At 46.7% G+C, this 26218-nt stretch overlaps 1 protein-coding gene across 1 annotated transcript in view; it reads right to left on the reverse strand.

Moving 5' to 3' along the window:
• Positions 1 to 26218, reverse strand: part of Crtc3 (CREB regulated transcription coactivator 3) — a 104443-nt gene that overhangs the window by 15080 nt on the left and 63145 nt on the right. The window contains exons 4-9 of the mRNA XM_021168643.2: positions 19024 to 19085; positions 17138 to 17200; positions 15028 to 15128; positions 8340 to 8375; positions 4122 to 4207; positions 2777 to 2826 (exon numbers count right to left, since the gene is read on the reverse strand). Coding sequence (XP_021024302.1) covers positions 2777 to 2826; positions 4122 to 4207; positions 8340 to 8375; positions 15028 to 15128; positions 17138 to 17200; positions 19024 to 19085 — 398 coding nt within the window. The remainder of the gene's footprint in view (positions 1 to 2776; positions 2827 to 4121; positions 4208 to 8339; positions 8376 to 15027; positions 15129 to 17137; positions 17201 to 19023; positions 19086 to 26218) is intronic.

Here is a 26218-nt window from a genome sequence, read left to right on the forward strand (position 1 = left end):
CACTCAAGGTTAAGGTTAGGAGGGTAGGGACTACTGGAGGTGGGGCAGGGGAAGCAGGCACAGAACACCCGAGGCTGGATAGAGGGCTGAGAACAAAGACGTGGCGGGGGGGGACGCGGAGGAGGGAGGGAGCTAAGAAAACAAGTTATACCCAGTTTCCTTAGGACGGTAGGGTGGTCAGACCTGAGGGGCAATGAGCAGAGGCTGGAGGTAAAGGGACAAGTGACCTTGCTGAGTTACCAAACTGAAGAGTGCAGTGTTGTGGGAGCACAGGGATGAAGAAGTGTGGATGGATGCTGGAGACATCTGTGGCAGGACTCAGGAACATTCCTGGCTCCTGGCCTGGGGAAGCCACTCACTGGAGCCCATGACAGACTAGGGGATGGGCATGGAGACAGGTAAGAACAGAACTCCTATCTAGGTCCTTAGCTTGGCTGCAGAGTCTGACATGCAGCTGGGATGTCCCTCATGGAGGGAAGCACTGGAGGAGGTGACTCACAGTCTGGGGGACACTTTAACTGTAACAGTGGAAGCAGAAGCTGGGTTACTTTCAAAAAGTGTGGCTAGCTAGAAAGAGGCCGTAGGAGCTAAGAGAACTGGTTGCCTAGGAGACACAGGTTCACCAGCATCCATGGTGGCTCAGAACCATCTGTGACTCTAGTTCCAGAGGATATGATACTCTCTTTTGGCCTACAACACATGGCATACACATGGTTCACAGATATACATGCAGGCAAAACACCCTTACACATAAATTATACATATATACTTGTAGCTGAAAATTCTGGGAAGCAGAGGGAATGCTAGGTAGTGGAGAGAGGTCTCAGAAAAGCCAGTTCAGGGGAGGGCCAGGAAATGGAAGTAATCCACTTTGACAGCAAGGTGCCTTCACACCTGATAGCAGAAGAGGCGATAGCAGGAGAGGTGTCAGCGAATCTGCTCTGTAACAGCCTCTTCTCCATGTAAAAGGGCCAGAGTGAGGCTACCATGGCTGGGGAGAACCTGGCAGTAGATGGGGCCATGTGGACGAGTGAGGAGGGAGGCTGTGAAATACGCATGTATTCTTATCTTTTAGATGGCTGGATTCTGTCTTTCAGAACTAGCTACAGAGGTCAAGTTCAAGCACTAGAAAACCAGGACAGTGAGTAGCTCATTGCAAGAGCTTCCTGTGTCAGCAGGTAGGAAGGAAGGTTGGGACAAGAGCAATGGCCAGGTGGGTTAAGGAAGACTGTGATGTGAACAATGCGAGCCTGGTCATTAGTGACATCAAAACGATTCTGTAGTTGGGAGAAATACAAACGGTCACTTCTCGGATGTTGCTACGATCGCTCCAGTCCCTGCTAGATCTGCTGTAAGGCAAGCAATGTTCTTCATGGTTCAGATCCTTCTAGTGAGTCCTGTCTCAGTGGACTCCAACTACACAGCTTCCATACTCATCATGCTTTGCACTTGCTGTTCTCTCTGCCTGGGTCGCTCGTCTCCTTTCCTCAGACTGGATTCTGTCACCATTACCCTATCAGATGGCTTCCACCAGCATCTATCCCCCCACTGCTCATCCACGTCTTCCTTGGCTTTGCCTCCTTTTCCCTTTCTGTTTCACTAAGAACACTGGCACGGTACAAGCAGGGACTGACTTGTTCTGTTTATTTCTGGATCTGGTCAATACCCATCTGTATGAACTGATGGAATGCTACCGGTGAGAGCAGCAAGGCAGCCCCTTAACCTAGCAGATGCTAGCTCCAGAGCTCCCCGGGGTAACAGACTGCCTGAGAGTTGGTTTGCTTGAGGTGTCAACCAAGGTGTGCTTTCAATTAATTAATGAGTTAATCAGTTACTTAAATGCATGTGTGGGTACATGTTCAGAGACTAGAGACCATCCTTCCGGCTGTTTCAAAGGTTCCGCTAATAGTAGCTTGTTGGGGTCCTCAGCCGAGTCCCCCACCCCAGCCTCCTTTGATGTGTCAACACCTCGGCCTCACAATCCCTCTGCCTCTTTATTCTCTCTTAGTCTTATCTTTCTCACAAATGCTTTAGATCTGTTCGTATCCCAGGCATTTTTATATTGTATATGTTTTTATAATCTATCCAAAATCTTTTAGGAAGTAAGTCTGTCTGTTATAAAACCCACGTACTAAGCTGGGTGTGGCGGCACACACCTTTAACCTCAGCACTTGGGAGGCAGGTACTGGATGGTATCAGTGAATTCAAGAATAGCCTGGTCTACAGAATTAATTTTAGGTTAGTTGGGGTTACATAATGAGACTCTTGCCACAAAACAAAACAAAATTAATTAATACATAGTGCCATAAACTCATTTTAAATTGCAAATCTTTCTATTCATACATTTTTAAAAATTGTAGTGAAATATACAGATTATAAAATTTACTGCTTTGACCATTTTTGTATGCACAGTTCAGAGGTATTAAGCACCTCCACAAAACTTAAACACCAACTTCTCTGTAGACAATCAAATTAGCCCATGTCTTCCTTTCCTGTCAACCGATGCTGTGGCCTGCCACAGGCTGTGGCTGATGCGTACACACTTCTGCTTCTTCCAGACAAGGTCTACATGCCCAGAGTCTATTGAGCTATTCTAACACTTGCAGGGTAATTTACTGGCTTATGTCAACTGTATAATGAACTGTCTCAAAAACATTAACTATGAGGACCAAAGAGAACAGACATTTTATGCAAATGCAGTTGACTTTGGCTTATAAACAGCTCTGTGACAGAGCAGGAAAGACTGGAAACCTTCAGCAGAAGGAAGGTCACTTACTTGCCGCCCCCAACATCACAGGATCGAGGGCGCCCCGACAGGGACTGGATCTGGGAAGAACAAAGAAAGTTGGGCTTACTCAGTGCACAGCCAAATTCAAGTGTTTGAAAAGTGGGGATCTGGGCACCCTAGTCAGAGGCCAAGAGAGACCAAGCAAAGCAAGGGCATCTTGAGGAATTTTAAATTTCTTAAATTTCCAGACAAGAAGTATACATAACATTAGCACATTTTCTTAACTCGATGCCTTACTAACTTACCTTCTAGTTAAATGTGACTTCCTTCAAAAAGGCAAATGTTTTGCATATTTAGATTTAAATTAATTTTTTTTCAATTAGCAAGGGAGAAAAAGAAGGAAATAAAAAAGCAAAAGCAAAAGCAAAACAAAAAGCAAAACGGGGCAATGGGAGAGGGAGGAGAGGAAAAGGACCCTGGAACTAGAGTGTGCATTAACCAAGGGAGACAACCTGTCTCTCAGAGAGAGCGGCTCATGGTATTTGTGAATGCACCTGCACACCATTATCTGTCTTCTTTTAGGCCCCTAAAGTTAAAACATCAACACATATTTATAAAAAGCTTTCGAGACCACACCGATGCAGAGACTTCCGAGAAGTCTGATGGAGGAAAGGGGTGGGACCAATGGGAGGGTAGGGTGGAAAAGGGCCAATGTGATCCTGCTGGGAGGGAAGCCGGTCCAATGGGATCCTGAGGGGGAAAGAGGAGGGAAGTGGAGACCAATGGGATCCCGAGGGGGGAGGAGCCAGAGGGGGGCGGGGGTAGTTAATCACAGAGACCAAACAGCCAACTGCATCTGGGCATCACTAGGGGTGGATGGAGGACTTTCTCACAAGACAGCTCTCTACAGAAAGAGGCTAAGCTGAGCTCCGCAGTGGGTGAGGTTTACAAAGGGTCGTGGAGGGAGGCCAGTGACAGAGAAATCAGTAGTAAACAGATGACTCATCGCTGCTTCTCAGAGAGCTTGGGTCAAAGGCCTTTGATTTTAGGAATGATCATCTGGCATGACAGCAGTTCTCGACAGGAGCTGGAGATAGCTCCAAAGCAGAGACATCTGCCCTTTCATGCCCAAATCTCCGGGCTTCTGACCATGTAAGGTGAGCAGCTTAACAATTTCCGTTCGAGAATTAGCAAATCCACAGAAAAGCTAGGAAACCCCAGGGGCACTGCCCTAATCGCAGACAGATCACGGTGACCGTGGGGGACAGATCTCCCCACTCTCTTTCCAGTGTCTGTGTCCAGATAAATCCTCTCTTCCTTTTCCCAAGGTCTGGTTTCCACCTCTGCGGGGCAGGCTGCCAGGACTGACAAGCACCCAGGACAGCTCACCCACCTCCTTGCTCTCCCACAGGTGTTTAGGCAGTGGCTTCGGGACATTTAACAGATTCTCTTCTTTCAGCGGACCCGGGAAGGCGGCTACTAAAAGGGAGAAGAAGCATATTCATTGAATTAGTGAAGAGGGCGGCCAACCTGGGCCAAATAAATTAGCTTGTTTAAAACTGCTGGGGGGGGGGAGTAGGAGGGGGTGGCGGCAAACCTTTAATCCCACACCAGGGAGGCAGGGACAGAGGCAGATGAATCTCTGTGAATTTGAGGCCAGCCTACTTTACATAGGAAGTTCCAGGACAGCTAGAGCTACATAAAGAGACCCTGTCTCAAAAGAAGAGAAGAGAAGAGAAGAGAAGAGAAGAGAAGAGAAGAGAAGAGAAGAGAAGAGAAGAGAAGAGAAGAGAAGAGGAGAGNAGAGGAGAGAAGAGAAAAGAAGAGAAAAGAAAAGGAAAGGAAAGGAAAGGGGAGAGCAAAGCAAAGCAAAGCAAAGCAAAGCAAAGCAAAGAAAATTTTTAAATGGCTCTTAGCATTTAGGGTTGGCTGTCGAAGAACCTGCCACGTAGCTCAGGCTGGCCTCAGGCTCTCAGCTATCCTCTCAAGTGGTGGGATTATAAGCATGTGCCACGCTGACTAGTGAACATGATTTCTTTAGCAAACACTATTTTTAACATACGTTTTTCTTTAATTATTGTATTATTTTGTGTGTATGGGCGGTTTGCCTATGTGTGTCTGTATACTATATGAACACTAGTGCCTGTGGAGACCAGAAAAGGGCATCAGATCTTCTGGAACTAGTCATAGATAGTTGTGAGCCACCATGTGCATGCTAGGAATTGAACCCGGGTCCTTTGGAAGAGCAGTCGATGCTCTTACCCACTGAGCCATCTCTCCAGCCCTTTGTGTGTCAGTGTAGAGGCTGAAGGACTGGTTAAGAAATGGATTCAGGGCTGGAGAGATGGCTCAGCGGTTAAGAGCACCGACTCCTCTTCCGAAGGTCGTGAGTTCAAATCCCAGCAACCACATGATGGCTCACAACCATCCGTAATGAGATCTGATGCCCTCTTCTGGGGTGTCTGAAGACAGCTACAGTGTACTTACATATAATAAATAAATCTTTAATAAGAAAAAAAGAAATGGATTCAAATGTGAGGACAGTATCTATCAATAGCCAGGGGACAAAGGCAGCACATCTATGGGAAGCCCAGAAGAGACAAACATCCTTGCTTCGGAGCAGACAAGCATCGAGGCTTCAGAGTTGAGTGCCCTGGGATCCCTTTAGACACAGCAAAGGACAGTCAAGCACAAGAGTGAGGGATAAATAAAAGAAGACACGGTAGCAAGCACCAGCCAGGATGCTCTTGTTATCTGACTGTGGGTTAGGTAAAGAAGAGCAGTAGGAAATAAAATGTACAAGTCTGAGACCTGGCCAGGGCCCTGCGGGTGTGGGGAAGGGGGTGTGGTGAAGTACACACTAATCAAGAAGACACATAAAGAAGGTAACAAATGGAGATGAGGCGGCCTGGGCAGATGGCCCAGTGGATAGAGCACTTGCCCTGTGAGAGTAAGGGACAGAGTTTGATCCCCAGGACCCATGGAAAAGCCAGGTAGGCATGGCAGGTGCCTGCAAATCCCAGAGCAACAGGGGCAGAGACAGGGGCTCCCCGGAGCAAGCTAGCTACCCTCGTTTAAACAGGCAAGTGATGGATTCAGCGGGACATCCTACCTCAAAAAATAAAGTGGAGAGTAATCAGGGAGAATACCCAATTTTGGGCTTCCACATAAATGGTGCAGTGTAGGTGCCCCTCCCCCATGTCCACACACATCCACGTACGTCTCATGGCTCTACAGCAAGGGACTGTTCCCTGACTGCTTTAATGCTCTGAGCCATACCAACGACAGCAAGAAGGCTGAGCCACAAATCAAGTAAAGGCTTTTTGTTCTCAGACACAGACCAGAGGTTAAAGGTGAGTTCTGAGAAACTATGTGATCTAATGTCAGGAAGATACTCCACAGCAGACCCTGGAGACTGCTCAGCATGAGGGAGGGAGGCTTCAGGGTTCCAGGGACTGTAGGGCTCCCCTGTGACTGTCTTGACTGTCCTGCCCTTGGCCCTCACAAGATGCGTAACAGATCCCAGGAAGTCACTTAAAACTGAGATCAAAGTTAGGTGCATTGGTACAAGCCTGTAATCCCAGCATGGAGAAAGCATAAACAGCAGGACCAGGAGTTCAAGGCCAGCCTGGGCTATGTGATACCATAGCTCAAAGAACAACCATCAACAAAATGGGAGCCAAATTTCAGAATGAACTCTAAGAAAAGCATTTAAAATAAAAATTAAGTTTCTTTTATTTGTAAGTCAGTAAAAGTTGGGAAATAATTAGAGTCGCTGGCACAGCTCGATACAGTCCTCATCATGGCTAACCGCCCAGTACCAGTGCGACAAAGGCTGCCTCTGCTGAGACAAGCAGGCAGGCTTTGTGAGTATGCCTTAGTGTCCGTCAGTCCTGACTTCAAAGCCCTTGCCCCTTGTCCTTCTTTTCTCTGTTTCTCTCTGTGTGCATGGCGTCCTGCACTCCCTCTGGGCCACCCCAGCTGGGTTACTCCTCTCTGAAGAGTATATTTTGTCTATGATCTCATTGGTTTTCTTTTTCTTTTTCTTTTTTTGTTTTTTGAGATAGGGTTTCTCTGTGTAGCCCTGGCTGTCCTGGAATTCACTCTGTAGACCAGGCTGGCCTCGAACTCAGAAATCCACCTGCCTCTGCCTCCCGAGTGCTGGGATTAAAGTGTGCGCCACCACTACCTGGCGGTTTTCTTTTTCTAATCACTAAATAAATGCTTCAGAGCTGTGAGCCCTGTGAGGTCCTAAGACTGGTCTGCTTCTGGGTAATGCGTAATAAACAGTGCCTGGAGCACGCAGACCCACTGGGACTCTCCACAACTGTAGACGAGAACAACCGGCTTTGAGCAGCTGTAGTTCAAGACAGCAGGAGAACAAGGACAGACATACAGAGAAGGCTTGGTGGGAGGCTAGGGTGGCCCCGTGACTTAAAGGCTCCTAAGAGACCACTACAGGAATGTGGCAGAGACAGGCTGCCTGCCTCAACTGGTTGTTTCCTTTGAGGAATTCGCTGTAGTTTCTTCCCATATGCAGGTCTGTTGGAGTCTTTGAAGAATTAACTGGGAAAGGCCCTGAGACCATGTCTTCATTTCTCCCGAGAGATGTTTCATGTTTTTATGATTTTACTCAACACCTAAAATGGTTTGCGCAGAAAAGGAGTGCACAAGGTGATGTCAGAGGGCTCGGCCTCTCCTGTGGGACATCCTTGCTTATGTCTTCCACAAGCTTGGTCTCTGACACTCACACTAACTTAGCTGTTCAGCTTCAGATTATGAAAATTGCGTATCAGCTTATAAAGATTTAACAGTGCCAGGGACTGAATGGCTGAGTAAACATGGCTGGGCCCCATCTGTGGATGGCATTCAGTGATACCAGCGTATCTCTAACATGGGTCTCACTGGCTTAACGAGCTCAATGTCAGTAAAATGTATAATTTTACCTTAAAATAAATTTTCACTTATTTTCTTTGAGACAGAATCTCATGTATCCCAGGCTAGTCTCAAGTTCTATGTGTAGCCAAGGCTCTCTCTGAACGTCTGATCTTCCTGCCTCCATCTCCCAAGTGGAGGATTACAGGAGTGCACCAGTATTTCTGGGGCTCATTTGGTGAAGCTTGGGCTTCACGCAGGCATGACAGGCAGTCCAGCATCTGAGCTGCAGCCTTAGCCCAAGCTTGCCTTTCCCCTGAACTGCTTAAATCTCTCAGCCACTCTCCCTGTGACTTTCTAAATGGGCCAAGGCAGTGCTGAGAGAAGGTCGTGGAACAACTGGTTAAGCGCCTGACTAATTCCCATCTTCATGTGGCTACAACTCTTGCTTTTCCGCACAACCTTGTGACTGTGGTATTGCATGGACTTGGGAAACAGGGGACCATTGTAATCTAGTCCCACATTTCCTTTCTCAGGGCTTTGATCATTTCTAGCTACTTAGAGCATCTCAGATACATAATCCAAGTAACAGTTGGCAGCCTTTACGTAAATGTGATGGTCAAGGCACTGAAAGGTTTTATACACGTATGTCTATATGTACATTTATGGATATATGTGTATATTCACATGTGTATATACGTGTACATCAGCATCCCACCCCAGCACCTGTTCATACCTTCCGCATGGCCGTCGTTTTCACCATCACAGAAACCTGGCAGGGAAGAGAAACAAACGCACACTTTTATATGTGGTGGCTGCATTGACTCATGCATTAGAATGGCTTTTTGAGTTGCAGTTGGATGAGTAGCTCTGCCATGTCAGAGCTCATCAAGGTGCTGTAGCGCTCACACTACAAGGAGACGAAGTTACTCCAAGGCTAGAGCTGATTCCCAAGCACTCTCCTTGAAGTGTCTTAGTCCTAAACGTTCCTGCTGACTCAAGGAGCAGTGGCTGACAAAGTCTGAGAACCTGTCTTCAAAACACAAAGCAAAAAGTTTGTCTTGTCACACTCCCAAACGTGGGATCCCAGGGGAGGGCAGGTGAACTCTGAGTCCTGTCACTGGCCTGCCACTGACCATGGGTCGATGGATGCTATGACACATTCTGGACTCTTACACAAGTTGTTTTAAAAAATACATACCTGAAGCCTAAGTATATGTAATATACTTATGTGATAGCTAGTCACAACTATTCTAAAAAGCTGATTTGGTATCAGTCCTGACTGACTGAATAACAGCTGGCTCAGGAAGCATACTGCAGCTGACTACATAGAGCCCCTTCCACACCACTAAGTGAAAACTGAGGAGCCATCCCCATACAGACTGGGTAACCGTTCTCCTCAGAGCAATCAGTTACACCAAGTGAGTTGAATCAGTATAAAAACTGAAGTCTAAGCCTTTAAACATAGCTCAGCTCAGGTAAGTTTCTAGATGAAATGGTTAAGCTATAAATTAACCCAATTAGTCTATGAAACTTAAACACACAATAACCATCCATTCAGCAGATACTTGCTCAATCTCTGCAGTGTACAACAGAGGGTTGGGGCAGGTGACAAGGTGCAGACAGGAAGACAGTGTGGCAGCAGATTTTGTAAGTGGCAGAAGCTGTAGCGTTGTTGTGGAGCCCAGGAGCAGGACGGACACTAAGAGCTCCCAAGGTGCCAAGAGCTTATCAATTAAGCATACTCACAAAACACAGGACTCTCCCAGGCCACCAGAAAACAGAATCTAAGTAAGTCACTAAAACTTTGTTTTGAGTGCATGTATCAGACCATTAGGGTGAGTCTGTTAAGACAGGATTCCCGGACACAACCTTTAGAGATGTTGATGCATGTGTGTGAACTGCATGTCACTCAACAGAAGAGTGCTTGCCTAGCATGCTAAGGCATAGATTTGAGCCCAGCGCCACAAACAAACAAAGTAAAAAGTAAAAAGTAAAAAAGTAAGGTGGTGTAAGGCGGTGGTACGCATGGTGCGCACCTTCAGTCCCTGCACTTGAGAGGAAGAGGGACGCGGTTCTCTGAGTGAGAGGTCAGCCTGGTCTACAGAACAAGTCCAGAAGAGCCAGGGATACACTGAGAAACCTTGCTTTGAAAAGGAAGATTAAAAAAGCAATGCAAAGCGGCCAAGCTGCCCGAGAGCTGGACTAAGCCACTGCTTATTCAGTCCGTGATTGAGTATTGCAAAGACGGGCTGCCTGCACAGGCCGTCAGGATGCAGGACGCAGAGGCAGAGGCGATGCTCAGAGTTGGACAGAAGGAGGGGAGGAGCCGCTCAGTGACATTTGCACGTATGGCTTTTTAGGTCTGGCTTTTAAGAAAGGGTAGGGAACTTGCCTATTCCAATCACTAAAATGGGATTATTATATTAAAAGTGATAAATGGCATTTTATGCAATGGTTTATTATGGTATGCTAAGAGTCTCTTCATCTTCCAGACACCAAGTTTAAGTACTAAGGCTGACGATTCCCTGTGACACACAGAGCTATGACAGCATGTGCATCTCAGAGGCGAGCCGATTCCTGGGGTGGCATCCTGCTGGTGCCACCCTCTTCCCTAGACTGGAGCGGGAGGCAGGCTTTGTTCCTGGGTAGGCAGCAAAGAACAGGGAGGTAAGATGGTGACAGTTGCTGTGTACCTGGCACCTTACACAATGACCTCATGGAATCTTTGGAGCAATTTATGAGCTATGAACTATTATCCCACGCAAGGTCACACTGTTAGTTCTGGGGCTGGCTTTCTGGGCAGGGTGCCTTCAGAAAGACCATGTCCCTAGCAGCTGTGCTGGGCCAGGAGGAGTCAAGCAAGAGGAAGTAAGGTTAAAGGGCTGCCTTGGTGAAAACAGGCAGAGAGCAGGAGTAAGGAAATGGGAGCAGAGGCAGGGAGCGGCGAAGTCTGGCGATGGACTAGAGGAGTGGGAGACATGGGTGAAGGAGTCTTCTAGTCATTCGGATGAAGTGGAGAACAGAGGCCTCGGTTAGAACCAACCCAGTTAGAGACTGTTGTTTTTATGGTAGAGCATGAGGCTATGGGAAAGCCTCGAGGCCAGGAAGCCAGATAGAAAACCAGACGACTGGACAAAAAGCAGTAGAGCACACTGCAGGGAGAGAAAGAGCGGGGCTTAACTGCAGTGCAGGGGTGAAGAGTGAGGGAGTATTATGTATTGCTCTCAGGCAGCCCACTTAAGTAGCCAAAGGACAGTGGCGGCAATGATTGACAGGTTTATTTCAGTAATAAAATGCCAGATTTAGATTTCTATTACTGCTACTACTACCACCAACACACAAATACCGACGAGCACAACGGTAACAAAAGGGTTAAAAAACTAAAGGCAGAGTTCTGACTAGTTATCTGGAAATAGAGGACATTAATTCAAAGCAGTCCCACAGGGGACAGGACAGCAGTGACCAAGGTCACATGTGTTGCAGGAAACTTTGGAGCCTTAGAGGGCTGACCTAACAAAGTACCTCTGAGTCCATGTTCCTTTAATGTGCTCTCATGTCTGGCAAGCCTAAATAGCCCCTCACAGACTTAATGTGAAATAGAAAGACAGGGTGCAGGTATGGTCACCACAGTACATTCATAGTTTCTGGAATCGCAGCCTTCCCATCTAGACTTTCCTACCACACTGACGACACGTTCATTTTATATTTTATTCTCTCTCTCTCTCTCTCTCTCTCTCTCTCTCTCTCTCTGTGTGAGAGAGAGAGAGAATGTGTGCACGTATGATCCATGATCCACGTGCACGTGGAGTCCAGAGGACAACCTTGGGTGTTGGTCCTCACCTCCCACCTTCTCTGAGACAGGCGCTCTTCTCCTTTGCTGCTGCACCCGCCCTGCTTCCTGGCCCATGAACTTTAGGGGCTCTCCTGTCTCTACTCCCCACCTGCCCGTGGAAGTACTCGGATTTCAGGTGCATCCTGCAGCATCTGACTTTTTCATGGCTTCTGGGGACACACACACAGACTCTCATGTCTGCATGGCCAGTATTCTACCTGCTGAGCCTTCTCCCCAGCCCTTGGTGACTCTTTAGACCTGAGGGTCTTGTGTCAGGTAGACAAATGTCAGTAACGGGCTTAGCTCGCTCCTTACTGCTGCTGTGGGTCAGAGCTCACTGCTGGTTGAAGGGCCTCTGAGATACAGATTACATCTCTGCCCCTCAGCAGAGACTGAAGGGTCTACAGTCCTCAGGGATGGCCATCGGCAACCACAGTCTGCACTCTTGCTCTTAACTCCTAGGCTGCTAATAAGGGCCACTTTAGCGCCTTCTCCAATTACTATGAGAGGGGGACAGTTTGGGGATAAAGCTAGGCTGTGAGACAGGGCAAATGTCACAGAGAGCTACTGTGTTGATCCACCCAGATCTGTATACCAAACAGTAATTAAACTGCACATGCTACCAGGGAAATGGGCAATTAAACAAGAGAGAAACTATAAAAACCCTGTTTGGTTGTATAAAAGTTTATTTCTGTCATCTACGGCTTCATATCACTTGTGTAATTGTCATGTGACTCAATAACCATTATGAACACTACCAATCACGTAGCAGGCTAATGGCTTGGCTTCCTGGGGATGCAAACCGAGCTGGCAAACATATCGTACACTTGACGACTCCTGTAGCTATACTCCAAGCTAATGCTCCCTCAAGATCTGCTCCCGGTACCTACAACGGGAGGTACCACTGTGCCAGCAGATTCCCAGAAAGGGCCATTATTATTGTTCTCACTTCAGAACCTAGTTCTGGGCTTTGATTATATTTTCCCATCACTTTTTAAATCTTTACTTTATTTGGTGGGTCCTATAAAAAGAAATACTTTTTTTGTGAAGCTAGTTGATATTTTTAAAATCCAAAAGGAAAGAAAATGAAAAACTTTAATGAATTACAGGGGGAAAATACATAAAAACCATTTAAAATAGCTCCCACCAACAAATATAATTCTCCAGAAATAATTCTCATCCTTGGAGACTTGAATAATATTTTAAACACACTGGCTTTCCCATGTAAACACATCCATATTTGGATGTGTTTCTGAGTTCTGTGGTACTTGAAAGCGACTGCAGAGCGGGCACCCAGTGCAGGCATCCATGCTGGGGTGGGCCACCTTCTGTAGCTGGCAGATACTGTGACCCGCAATATCTAACACTGGCATGAAAAGGAGAGACCACCAAAGTTCCCAAGGCACGCAAAGAGCTGTCCACACCCTGCCCCTTCCTCTCCTCCTGGTTTCCTATTGCTCAGGGACTGGATAGGCATGTGCGTTGTTCCACCTCTCCACGCAGTCCCACACCTGCTGACAGCTCTCACCTCTACCCTCAGAGACCAGGAACTCTTAGAAGAAATTCTGTTTCTTTAGTTACTTTCTCTTTATACAGGAGCTCAAATGTTCCTTAAATTACCCATGACTCCCTTGTCCTCTCTAGGTCGTTAGTCCCTTCTGCAAAAGGAGAATCTCAGCACGGAGGGCAAAGCTGAGGCAGGAATCCAGGGGTTCCAGGGACGATCCTGCTAGGCTAGCTGGGTCCCAGTCAGCGTGTCACAACCTTGCTGTGCGCATGGCACCCCACTGGTTACAGACTCTGCTTTTTAAGGCTTTGTTTATACATATCCATCTCTACCTATCCCAGAGCCAATCTCTAACCTCCCACACACCCCACTTCTCCAACACTGTTCAGTGACCCATATTCAATTTCCAACTTCTGCCAACTTCCCTCTCATATTCCCATGTGTGGAAATATAGCAGACGTCCCCGTCCAATTCCAAAGCTCTCAGACTTTACAAGCAAAGAGTCATTTCAATAAATGAATTGTATAAAGGGAACAAATATCAATTACTATCAAATCCCACCCATACTATATATGCAAGGAAGAAAGGCCATGAATGGCTCTCCTCAAAAGAAACAAATATTTTAGGCTTTAAATAGACCATAACTGTAAAGAAAACTGGAAAAGCTAGTATGTAGGCCAGCCCTCATACTCAAAGTCAATCTATGTACAGAACAGATCGCTCCAGCCCATGCTCGTTCTAGATTAGAATGGCCAGACAGACAGGCTGGGAAGTATCTGAGTGAAGCATCCTTACTTTGAGTGCAGGCTAGATGTAAGCACCTACGGTGGGTTTCAGGGTGTGCTCGGTACTAGGTGACTTCTTGGCACTTCAGCAGTCAGTGTGCCTCTCTGTACTGGGCACTGTTTCAGGGAGGACAAGACTTAAGATACTGCCTTCAGGAAATTCACCCTAAGCAGAGATAGATGTGCATCTCCTCGAAGAAGAGTCATCACAGCATCTGCTTGTCGGAGGTTGGAACAGGGGAGGGCATGGGTAGCTCAGGACCAGAGAGGGAGGAAGGTCATGAAAGGTCCTACTGAAGTACAGATACAGTGGAGGCTTTAACACTGAGGCAGGAGAGGAAGCCATGGGAACAGGATGAAACCGCAGAACACCAGCGAGTCCACATAGCTGTGAGGATGGGGGTGGGGTGGGGGGCAGTGTGTGTGTGTGTGTGTGTGTGTGTGTGTGTGTGTGTGTGTGTGTGTGTAATGCTACGGTTCATGTCCTGCCAAACTAGCTTGAGGTGGGGTGTAGTGAAGGTTCTGGCTGGAGAGGATGAGGAGCAGAGAGGGTTAACAATGGAAGCAGAGGGGGGGGGTAAAAAAAAACAAAAAAACAATGGAAGCAGAGCATGAGGTGGCACAAGCCTGCCCTTTCACGGTTCCTGGCCTTTCTCTTTCAGACTCTCTCTGGACCACAGAAACATGTCCTGAACAGAAGTGGGAGACAAGGAGCAGGTGATGATACTCAGCTTGCCCTCTGTCCCCTCTCTCTTGCCTTGTTCTCTGGGACATGTCTTCCTGTAGAAATGTCTCCTTGACTCTCCCCTGGCCCCTGGTCTTGGTTATTCTTTCCAGAGGAATTGCCTGTGCCAGTACTGCTAGCCGCTGGAAAGATTTGCCTCATCTGGAAGGTCAGCCATACAAAGTCCATGAACCCATAAAGTGGAGCCCCTTCTAACCTGGTCTTACCAGTGACAAAAGGAGGCCTTAGAGAACCCAATATAAGATTAGGCTGCAAGGCTGTGCATAGGACAAGAGCAGCTGGGATGCTACTGCAGGAGCTGTGCAAAAGACTGGAGTGCCTAGAGAAGTGCGGGTGCCACAGGGAAGAGGAAGCCAGAGCCAGGACATGCCAGCAGGGGAGCAGGAGCCATGGAAGGAGCAAGGAAGGGATCATCTTAACGCTGCGGTGAACGCACACTCCCCCCGTGGCGAGCTCTGCTCGGAAGACCACCAAACCCAGGAAGAGCATGCACTGCACACAGCGCAGAAGCAGGAAGCACAGGTACAGCTAGCAGAGGCCTGTGTGTCTTACCCATGTATGGGGCAGGCCAGGCTGACTGGCCTCCTCCTCCATAGGGGTCCTGGGGTTTGGTGCTCAGAGCACTCGTGTGAAGAGCAGAATCAGAATTGGTCCTAAGGAGGTGAGGAGAGAGTCTGGCTGAAAATCCATTTCTTCTTTAGTGAAATGCATTTTTTTTTTCTGAATATTATCAACAGGAGAAAAGATGAGAATAATAGACTTGCAAATATCCATACCTTGAGGGTTAGGACCTACCTGCAGTCCTTTACATCAAAAAGGCATTTGAGGACCACCGTATGTCCAAAAGGAGTTTAATTTGTATTTGGATAACCTACACTAACTGTACAAGGCCAGCCTCAGATTCACAGCTTCCCTAAGACCATCCTTTTCCTCTCTGCAACTCAGAACTCAGCCTCAGGCCAGGCTAGTCTGTGTCCATACTAGGCTTGCTGAGAATTCTTGTGTCTGAAACAGTGGTTCCCAAGCCTTTTCAGGGAGAATGTGAGATGAAAATACACCCCACACCATTGCCACTCCTGCCCTCTGATGGCACAGTGGGATGGCCCAGCAGCTGTGTGACGTCAGCACAACAGACTGAATGCAGACAATGACTCTACGTGCCAGCGGTATAACAATGCAGCTATTCTTGTTTGTTTTAGAAAATGATATTATGTTTCTTTTTTTTAAAAAAGAAATATATATATATACACACACACACACACACCGGCATGTAGTGGGTTGATCGTTGTATGCTGAAACGCACCAGTAGGTATATTTCATGGCTCTACATTAGACTTCTCTCAGCAGCAGCTGAGGATCAATAGGTATTCTCACAGGGAGAAATGCTCTTTGGGTGTTTTGGTGGATTTTCAGAGTGTAAATACTCCTAGAGAAAAGTTTGGGAACTGCTGATCAATATCAAGAATCTCAAATACTCCCAGAGAGCTCTTGTGTGTACACAACTTCAGCTCCAAAAGATGGCAACTGCTTATTTACTCTACTCAAGGTCAAATCAGACTGTCTAGCATAAAGGGGGCACATGAGCAACTTCGTTAGCCTAAAATGGTTCTTCATGGTCTGCTCCAGGCAACAGCTTCATGTGACTTAAACCACATGGCTTCAGAGGAGGGAAGAGGTGAAAGGGGAAGACCCTGGGATCCAGAAGAAACAGTGTGAGCCCTGGGGGCTCCAGGCTCCTTCACAGAGTCACAGAGACCCAGGAGGCATCAGTCAAACAGAGATGACTGAAAATGGGGATGTGGACTGGCTCTGGGACCATGTGGAGAAAATGATGCTTAATTTTGTTAATTGCATTGGTTATCATTTTTCAAGCCTCTTGGCCTCTGACTGTAGGGTACTTACAGGTGAGACAGGCTTTACCTAGCTGGTCATACGAGGAAGAGAGGAATCAGACTGGCAGAATGCCGGTCAAGACAGAACCACGTCCAGTGGGCACAGGGATTGCTCACAACTCTACCTTTCCCTCACACCACTAAAACATTTTTAATTTTTAAATTTTTCCCCAAGGTTCAACTCTATAGCCCATTCTGGTTTTCAACTTGCAGTTCTCCTGCCTCAGCTTCTGGAGTACTGGGATTACTGCCTGATTCAAGGGTTTAGTTTTGTTTTTTCAAATTCCAGCCTCCTAGCTAAAGGGCTCTGGGGCAAGCCATCTATCCTCTTAAAGCACAAAAGGACACTCATTCTTGTCATGTTGGGATTGAAAAGTGACCCAGGTCCTTCCTAAAGTATGGCCCAAAGTAACCTCAAGAAGAGTTGATATTTATTGTGCACTATGCCTTCGTGCAGCATCCTATTTAGTCCCTACAGCCACCCCATAATGGGTACAAGTACCTCCACGTTCATATGTGCAAACTAAGGGAGAAAGAAGTCACTTTGCCCAGGATCACATGCTAAGAGGCAAACTTTGGTGGTCCCCTCTAGACCTCATATCCTTACTGACTACACTATCTCCTACATATTCAATTTTTTCTTTTTAATTATTTCATATAAACACAAGTGATATAAACAGACTGGGCAGCAAGATAATATGTAAAGATTACCTGGCTAATCAAATCTGTCTCCTGGAAAATGTGCTTCCATCATGAATCAGCTCACATACCTGTTAAGTGCAGATGTTAGCCTGAATCCAGGATGCTTCTCTTCTTTCCAAGGAGGCTGTTGCCTTTAGAAACCAGAACGACATCAAAAGGAAAGAAACTTAAGCTATGGGACCAACGGAGCGCTTTAGACCAGCGCTTGACGGTTGGCTTCTCTAACCTAGGGTATAAGCCTAGGTTCTACAGGCCCCCTTTTCTCATCACTGTGCAGAGGAGGCCTGGCTGATCTCTCAGGACCCACAGCTCTGATTCCCAGGATAACTAAGCGAATCCATCGCACAACATCAGCTAGCTGGGCACACTTGATGCTGACTGGAACTGGTCAAGGAAAGGCTGACCCCTCTCAGAGGGACCGTGGGTCTTATAGGTACAAAAAAAAGTGACCCCTCGTCATGTGCCTTGAGTCTGTGTACAGAGGCACTTTGGTAATCCTGGATGCAAACACTTTGCTTTCTCATGAGGAAGCCCACAAAGTGCAATGGACTTGCTAGCCATCCTATGAAAATAGTCACCTGGCCAATCCCAGGGCTCTGAGAAGCAAAGTCATTTTCTTGGCTACAGAGATGAAATGCATCCGCTAGAGATGTGCTTTTTCTGACTTAAAACATATTACTGTTTTATCTTACAGACTTGAAACTCAGGACTCCTGAGGAGGCTGAGGGCCTACGTGAGGTGGGGCTGCTGTTGGCCATCTTGATCCCCTCATAAGGGCTCAGCCAGGATTTGTCCAAAGGATTGATAAGGAAATTCAGAGTTGAGACTCAGATAGTTTATTTTTTTAAATGTCTCTCCTTTATTTATTCATTTATTTATTCATTTTGAGACAGTATCTCATACTGTATCTTAAGCTAACCTTGAATTCACGGCAATCCTCCTGCTTCAGCATCCCAGCTTCCGGGATTACAGGTGTGGGCCACACTCCTGGTGATATATACATTTTAAGAATCTCTTCTGTCAGATGTGGTGGTGTAAAACAATGCCACGCCCATAGCAAGGGCAGCACTAATGCCATGGTGGCCAGCGGTTATACGGATACAACGTGCTCAGAGACTAAACCAAATTCACGGCACACAGGGTCCGCTCAGGGGTCTTCCATTCTGTTCTGAACTGACTAAGAAATGCCAGAGAAGGGGTTTATCTTTTCATGTCTACTGTCAGACTACCAAATCAGATATTTTGTTGGTAAATGTTTCATAATATGTTTCTATTTGAATCTAGATTTGCTTAAGTAATTTTTGTTCTATATTTTCTTACAAGCTCAGAATTATACACAGAAAGGTTGAGGGGTTTTTGATGTTATGATTTGAGACAGAGATTCCTTTCACAGCTTAGGCTACCTGGAGTTTACTATGTCACTCAAGCTAACCTCAAGCTTGTGACTCTCCTACTTCTGAAGTGTTGGGATTGCAGGCATGTACCATCACCCCCAGCTCAAGATTTAAATTTCAAAGATAAAACAAATTTGATGTTAAAAATATCTAACTAGGCTAGACTCTTAGGAGATAGAAATGAGAAGATTGCTGTGAGTTCAAGGCTAGCCTGATTTACATAGCAAGCTCCAGGACAGCCTATACAACATAGAGACCCAGCCCCTCCCCCCCCAAAAAAATTCATAGTGGAACATGTCTCTAATTCCAGCATTAGAGAGGTAGAGGCAGGAGAATCTGGAGTTCAAGGCCATCCTTGGCTACATCACAAATTAGAGGCCAGCCTGGGCTAGAAGAGACTTTGTCCTGATTATTAAAAAAACAACAACTAAAATAACAAATAAGTCTAAACCAGCATTGAAGATGGTTAAAATAAAGTAAAACCATCTTAAAAAGAGGCTTCCCTATGTGTGAAAATAGTTCTACAGAACACACACATCACATGTATACAGCTCACTTACCGTGGCCAGCTCTCATCCAGGTGCTGCGGAGAATAACTGGCTGCAAAAGCATTCCCATCGAAGTAGAATTTTTAATAAAGGAAAACAAACTGTATGGGTGTTGAAGCACAATTATGAAGCTAAGTGGAGTGTGAGCGAAAGCCTGCGGCTGCTGATCCTACACCTGATGGCACAGGCTCTTCACTCCTGGTCGGCTCCGGGCTTCCACCTTCTAACCAGAGCCTTCACCACACTCCTGTGGCGGACTCCTCTGCTTTTTGTGGTGTGTGTGTGTGTGTGTGTGTGAGTAAACGTGTGTTTGCAGGTATGTCTGTCTGTGGAGGTCGGAAGTCATTCATGGATGCCACTCTCAGAAGCCATCTGCTTTGTTTTTTTTTTTTTTTTCAGTTGTTGCTTGATTTTGTTTTTTCAAGACAGCATCTCCCTATGTAGCTCTGGCTATCTAGGAACTCACGATGTAGGCCAGGCTGGCCTCTCAAATTGGAGATCTACCTGCCATCCGAGTGCTGGGATTAAAGGCTTGTGCCACCATGCCGGTTCCTTGTTTGTTGAGCCGGAGCTTCTCCTTGGCCTGCAGCTTGGTGAGCAGAGAAGGCTGAGTAGCCAGCAAACCCCGGGGCACTGCCTGCCTCTGCCTTCCCAGCGCTGGGATTACAGGTGTGTGCCATCCTGTCTCGTTTTGTCACAAGGGTCCTAGAGTCAAACTCAGGTCTCCAAGTTTGCATGGTAGGTACTTTGCCCACTAAGCTATTGCTGCAGCTTCCCCTCCCTTTCCCTCTCCCTCTCTCCCCCTCTGCAAGTGCTTGAGTGCGTGCGTGTGTGTGTCTCCTGTCCAATATCTGTTTTCAAGAACTTCGTCGATTTGCATCACAAACACTGGCAAGGCTGTCATGCTATGCAGGCCTCCTTTCTCATGGGATGGATGGACTCAGGCCCAGTTAGTTTCAGTCACGGTATCTCCTATCTCATTCTCCGGCCAACCATGACTGGCTTAGGGATAAGTTTAAGACTGGACCACGGAGAGTACTTTCCAGGTGGGAGGGAGGTGTTTGAGGTCAGGTGGCTCCCTTTATAGAATGCTTGTCTATGAAAGAACTCAACACCACAGACGTAGTCTTAATGTTATCATATGGTCTCCTGGCCATTGCCGTTGGGTTTCCAGTGACATAAGCCAATCTGGTTCTTTTTTCCTCAGGAGGCAGAGGCAGGGAAATGGAAAGTTTGAGAGCAGAGTTGGCAACTTAGAATCTCTCTCAAAGAAAGTAAAAACCAGAAGCTCAATGGCAGAGCATTTGTCTAGTATGTGTAAGATCCTGGGTCAATCCTCAGTCCCAGGGGATACACTTATTGTTTGAGTTTGTTTGGGGGAAGCTTTGGGGCTCTCTTACTAAGTAGCCTGGGCTGGCCTCACTCACAGCAATCCTTCCACTTCAGCCTCATGAGTGCTGAGATTATCGGACTGCACAACCATATCTGTCTAAAGACAATTCTTTCCCCAAGTTCAGGTGAGGACCCGTTCCTTCTGAGTCACATGCGAGCTGTACTAGGTCTGAAGAGGATGTGAATCCTAGTATAAAGGCTTTGTTTCCTAGGTTCTGGGTTGCTTATTGGGTCGGCAAACCTGAAGATCCAAATACACGGAGACAAATGGGATGTTGACTCCACAGAGTGAAGCAGAGCTGTCAGTACTGCTTTAGTGAACTGCACTCAGAGGGCAGACTGTCTTAAAACATTTAAAATCATCTCATTCTGCTTTAAAAAACATTTAAAAGCTGGGCATGGTAGCACATGCCTTTGAGCCCAGCACTGAGAGCCAGAGGCAGGCTTACTTCTGTTTGTTCAAGACCAGCCAGGTCAACATAGTAAGTTCCAGGCCATCCAGGGCTGCACAGTGAGACTTTGTCTCAGAAAGAAATCAATTGAACAACTAATTAATTTAAAAAGGGGACTGGCTCTCTTGCCTTCTTGCTCTGTTATCTTGTCCCTCTCCCCCTCTCTCCCCATTCCCCTCCCCCTCTCTCTACATGCTCATGGCTGGTTCTCTCTCTCTCTGCCTTTCTCTGCCTCTACTACCCTCTCAACTCCTTTCCTCGTGCCCTGAATAAACTCTATTCTATACTAAAAATAAAAAAATAAAAAGGGGAGGGAGAAACAGCTAAATAGTTAAGTATAGGCAGCTCACAACCACCTGTAATTCCAGCTCCAAGGGAGCCAGTCAGGAATCTGTCCTTACGTGCACACACCCCTCCCCTACTCACATAGTTAAATACAACAAAGATAACAATTATAGTTATTAAAATTACAATAAATATAAGCTGGGCGTGGTGGCGCACGCCTTTAATCCCAGCACTCAGGAGGCAGAGGCAGGCAGATCTCTGAGTTTGAGGCCAGTCTGGTCTACAGAGTGAGTTCCAGGACAGCCAGGGCTACACAGAGAAACCCTGTCTCGAAAAACCAAAAAACAAAAAAACCAAAAATTACAATAAATATAACAAAAATTCATCTTAGACGGGAAGTGGTGGCTCACACCTTTAGTTCCAGTACTGGGGAGGTAGAGGCAGGCAGGTCTGTGTGAGTTCAAGGTCAGATTGGTCTACAGAGTCCCAGGACAGCCAAAGCTACACAGAGAAACCCTGTCTTAAATCACAAAAATAAATAAAATCTTAAAAAACTCAAACTAAACCAAACTAACAAACAGCAAACAAAAGCAAAGCCCAAACGGTCGTTCAGCATTCTCTTCTTGCTGAAAGGCTGACCTTATACCTGTATCCCTCCCCAGCGTGGCTCCTCTCAGCCCACTCCCACATGCCGGCCTCTCCTGGCTCTGCCTTCAGTAGCACTGCCAGGCTCCTCTCCTGGGCCATCTGGTGGATGCGGCCTCCTTATGACTTGGCTCTCTCCTCCCTACCATCACCACACCCACTCTTTTTGTCTTTTCTGTCACTGACCTGATCAAATACACACTTTACAATCACCAATACTATTTATGAAGTATTATATTTGAAGAAATAAATAAAAAAGAATATTTCTTTTTTTTAAGGGAGAAATAATAATATAGGAAACGCAAGTATACATTAAGACACCTGAAACAGGAAAATGGAGATAATAAGCATTTACTGTATGTATCTCTTGTGTTAAATAAGTTCATGTTACCCCTATAAAAATTTTTTTTTGAGATAGGGTTTCATGGTATAGTTATAGCTGTCCTGCAATTTAACTCTGTAGACCAGGCTGGCCTCAAATACAGAGGTCTGCCTGCCTCTGCCTCCCGAGTGCAGGGATTAAAGTGTGCACCACCACCTGACAGCATCCCTTTAATCTTAAAAATCTTAGGCGGCAGATGACGTCATCACCACTTCACAGCTGAAGAAAACAGAGGCTCCACAGCTGGCATGGTGGGCTGGGGTCAAACCTACCATTTACTCACTCCAAGGCTTCAGACTACACAAGCCCTCCCGCCTCTGGTGAGGTGGTGAACTGGCACCATGGGCCCCAGAGAAGAGAGAGCATGTTTTTTTGGGGTGTCCTCAAAAGAAGATGGAGCCTAGAAAGGCTTGGGCTCAGGAGAAAAGGGTCTTAATGGAGTGGAGGCCTGCTGTGGAGGCACAGGCTGGGCATCACGTGAATACAAAATATGGAACTAGAGAAATGTGGGCACTAATGGGATCTTAATGACTTCCTGTGCCAAGAAAATCACTATGGCTGCAAGTGTGTCTTCCAGATAATACTTGTTTTCTTTGTCATGTCTCAGTATCTTATTTCTTAGTCTGACTCTGAGCCGACATGATGAGACAGAGGTATTTCCAGAGAGACCTTTCTTCCATCTGATTAGGCTTACTGTCTGCGAAGTTCAGGGTCGGTCCCAGAAAGAGAGAAAAGAGGCAGAGGTGAAGACGGGGAAAGAGATCCCCATGAGACAGGAGGATGTCAGTGCTGGAGCAGTCCAAGCCTGGAGGGCGAGGCAGGGCCTCTCACAGCCTGTACTTCTCTACCTTCTTCTCTTCTGGGTCTAATGAGCCTCTGCTTACAAAAGGTCAGGTCATCAAGCAAACAAATGTCTAGCACGGCTTTTCAAGTAAACCGCTGTTCTTAAAGCCACCGAGTCCCAACCAGGCGTAGTGTGCACTCCTCTAATTCCAACACTTGGAGGCAGAGCAGGTAGGTCTCTGTGACTTCGAGGCCAGTCTGCTCTATATAGTTCCAGGACAGCCAGGGCTACACAGTGAGAGACTGTCTCAAACACAAATCGGGAGTTGTCATCACAAAGTATTGGCCACTCAGGTTAGAATGTGGTAGCATAACACCACCAGCACAGTGGGCAGATACTTGTCACCTCCACGTCGAGGCTCTGAGTTTGTATATTACCCTCTAATAAGCACCCAGAACGTAACGGTGCAGTAAGTCCCTGCTGTTCTTCATCAGACTAGGCTGAGGTCAAAGCAGCTAGGCTGTGGCTTATGGGCTCTTCTTAATTCTATCTCATCTAGTTAGGTTACTGACTGAGGGAGGGGCTAGGCGTCCCTGTCTATGAGAAGATGCTATGTGGGCCCTTCCCATTGTCTATGCTGTATCCTCTGATTTCTGTTTCCTTTCCTTTCCTTTTCATTTTTCTCTTCCTAAGACAGGATCTCATTCTAGACTACAGTGGCTTTGAATTTGCTGTGTAGCCCAGGCTACCCTTGAACTGCAATCACCCTCCCATGTTGGCTTTCTGAGTGTTGAAACTGCACTTGCAAGCCACCATGTTGGGCCCACACATGCTCCTGTAAAAAGAATATATCAAGTCAAAAATTTTAACATATTAGTGTGTGTGTGTGTGTGTGTGTGCATGGTTTGGGGGCAGGGCATGAATGCCAAGGCATACTGGCCAGTTTACTGGAGTAAGTTCTATCTATCTTGGCGTAGGTTCAAGGGGGTGGAACTCATGCTACTAAGCTTGCATGGCAAGCCCCTTTAGCTGCATCACCTTGCCAGCCCTCAAGCCAAAATTTAAAAAAAGTGCACAACACCTTCCTAAGTCTTCACACAGGTGGAAGGGACACAGGCTGCATGTGGCACCATGATGTCAGGCTTGTTGGGGCCAGTGTCTCTGCCTCTGATAGGAATGTTACATAAGAATTGGGTTTTAAGGCAGCACAAGTTTTGCAATCCTGATGAAGATAGACATTTATTAACTCCAGAGATTCTCAGAGCCTTCCTATAACACCATAAGATGCTAACAGCAGGTAGGGGACTTAACAGGTTATGATCTCAAAGAACAATGTCCCATGTTGTAAAATGTCCATCCTGTGTGACAAGATCAGTCAAAGCAAGGCCCGCTGCAGAGCAGAGCGGCTCCCAACTCCCAGGGCCACAGGCAGGATTCTCTAGACTACTCAGGCCAGGGTGCCCAACTCTGTTGAGAACTTTCCTAACACGTGTTTCTCCCTTTCAAACAGCATACCTCTTAAAAGATGGCATTGCTACTGTGTCCTCTTTTAATACATTACTTACAGACCAGAGAATAGTCACGTGCTGTCAATGTATGGAAATAGTTCAGAAACTCGATAAAATGGTGTTTGAGTTGGAGCAAGTTTGCTACCATTGAGAAGAAGGGCGTGGAGTAGAGGTGGGGTGGGGGTAGGGTGGTTGCTAAGGGCATGGACTGCTGCCTAAAGGTCTAACTTCTGGACTAAGCTCCCAGGCCAGGAATAGCCTTTGTGGTGCCTCTGCTGTGCCTGCATGTGGCAGGGGTCGACCAGGGTCCCCTTGTGGCAAGCCCTGGCTTTGTGGTAGCCGTACGTGCCAAGAACTCGGCCTACTGCAGAAGGAATCTCCTGCGGGTCGGGGCTGCCCACTCCGGCAGGAAGCTGGAGTATTTGTTGACAATGCTCATTTTATTTGGGACCAATCTATCTTAGCAAGTCTGCCGACCCCAAAACAATACCCACAAGAAGAAAATCCTGAATACATCTTTTTTTCTTCTGTTTATACCAACAAAGATTCAAACCAGTTTTCTGGCTTTTAAAATGGTAAAACGTGTGAGCTGGAGAGATGGCTCAGAGGCTAAGAGCACTGGCTGGTCTTCCAGAGAACCTAATTTGGTTTTTAGCATCCACATGGTGGCTCACAACTATCTGTGACTACAGTTTCTGGAAATCTCACATTTTCTAACTCCTATAGGGACCAGATACATATATGTGCACAGACAAACATGCAGGCAAAATACGATATACATAAAAGATAATTCTTGGGACTGGTGAGATGGCTCAGCAGTTAAGAGCACTGACAAAAAAGATAATTCTTAAAAATTAGACTGGTACCATAGACAAATATGAAAGGCAGGAGTTTAAAGTGAGCTGTTTCATAGCTAACAGCATATACACCAGAAAAGCCAAGAAGGTCTCAGTGTCTCCCTGCAAACTCTGAGTAAGTCACCAGCTGAGGTGTCAAACTGTCCTTCCTGTCACTTGTCACTTGCTGCCCAGCCTTTTGACTCCTCACATAGGACTTATTAGTTCATTAGTGACGCCCCTAGGCTAGCGAACTTCTGTACATCAGCACAGGTCCAGGCCCAGAATCCCAACTAGGGGCTTAGGAAACAATTGCAGAGAGATGGCTCATGATCAGTGAATCAGATCACACTCTGCGCTCAACAACTTTCTCTGCAAGTCTGTTTGGTTTTTCCTTCCCCTGGGAGCTGGCAAGCTTTGCTAATGCTCTTACAAACTGATTCAGAGCCAGGCCATCCTCTAGGATGTATTACCTAGAATGAGACAGGTTCCCTGAACACGCAGTACAGTCCTTCCTAGGACTTTACCCGTTCCATTCCCAATGTCAGAACATTTCTTGGGAACTGCTATGTTCTTGAATATACTATCTATGGTGACTTGAATGAGAACAGCCCTCATAGCCTCTCATGTTTGAATACTTGGTCTCTAGTTGGTAGAACTAGTTAGGAAAGATTAGGAGGCGTGGCCTTGTTGTAGGAGGTGTCACTAGGTAGGGGGTAGACTTTGAGGTTTCAGAAGACATTTCCAGTTAGCTATCTCTGCTTTGAGGTTGTGTCTCAGGATGTGAGTGCCCAGCTATCGCTCCAGTGCCATGCCTGCCAGCATGCTTTCTGCCATGCTCCCCACAATGATGCCATGGACTCTAGCCCCCAGAAACTCTAAGCCTCTAATAAACTCTTTCTTCTATAATTTTCCTTGGACAT

The sequence above is a fragment of the Mus caroli genome, chromosome 7, assembly GCF_900094665.2.
Source record: "Mus caroli chromosome 7, CAROLI_EIJ_v1.1, whole genome shotgun sequence".
NCBI classification, from domain to species: Eukaryota; Metazoa; Chordata; class Mammalia; order Rodentia; family Muridae; genus Mus; species Mus caroli.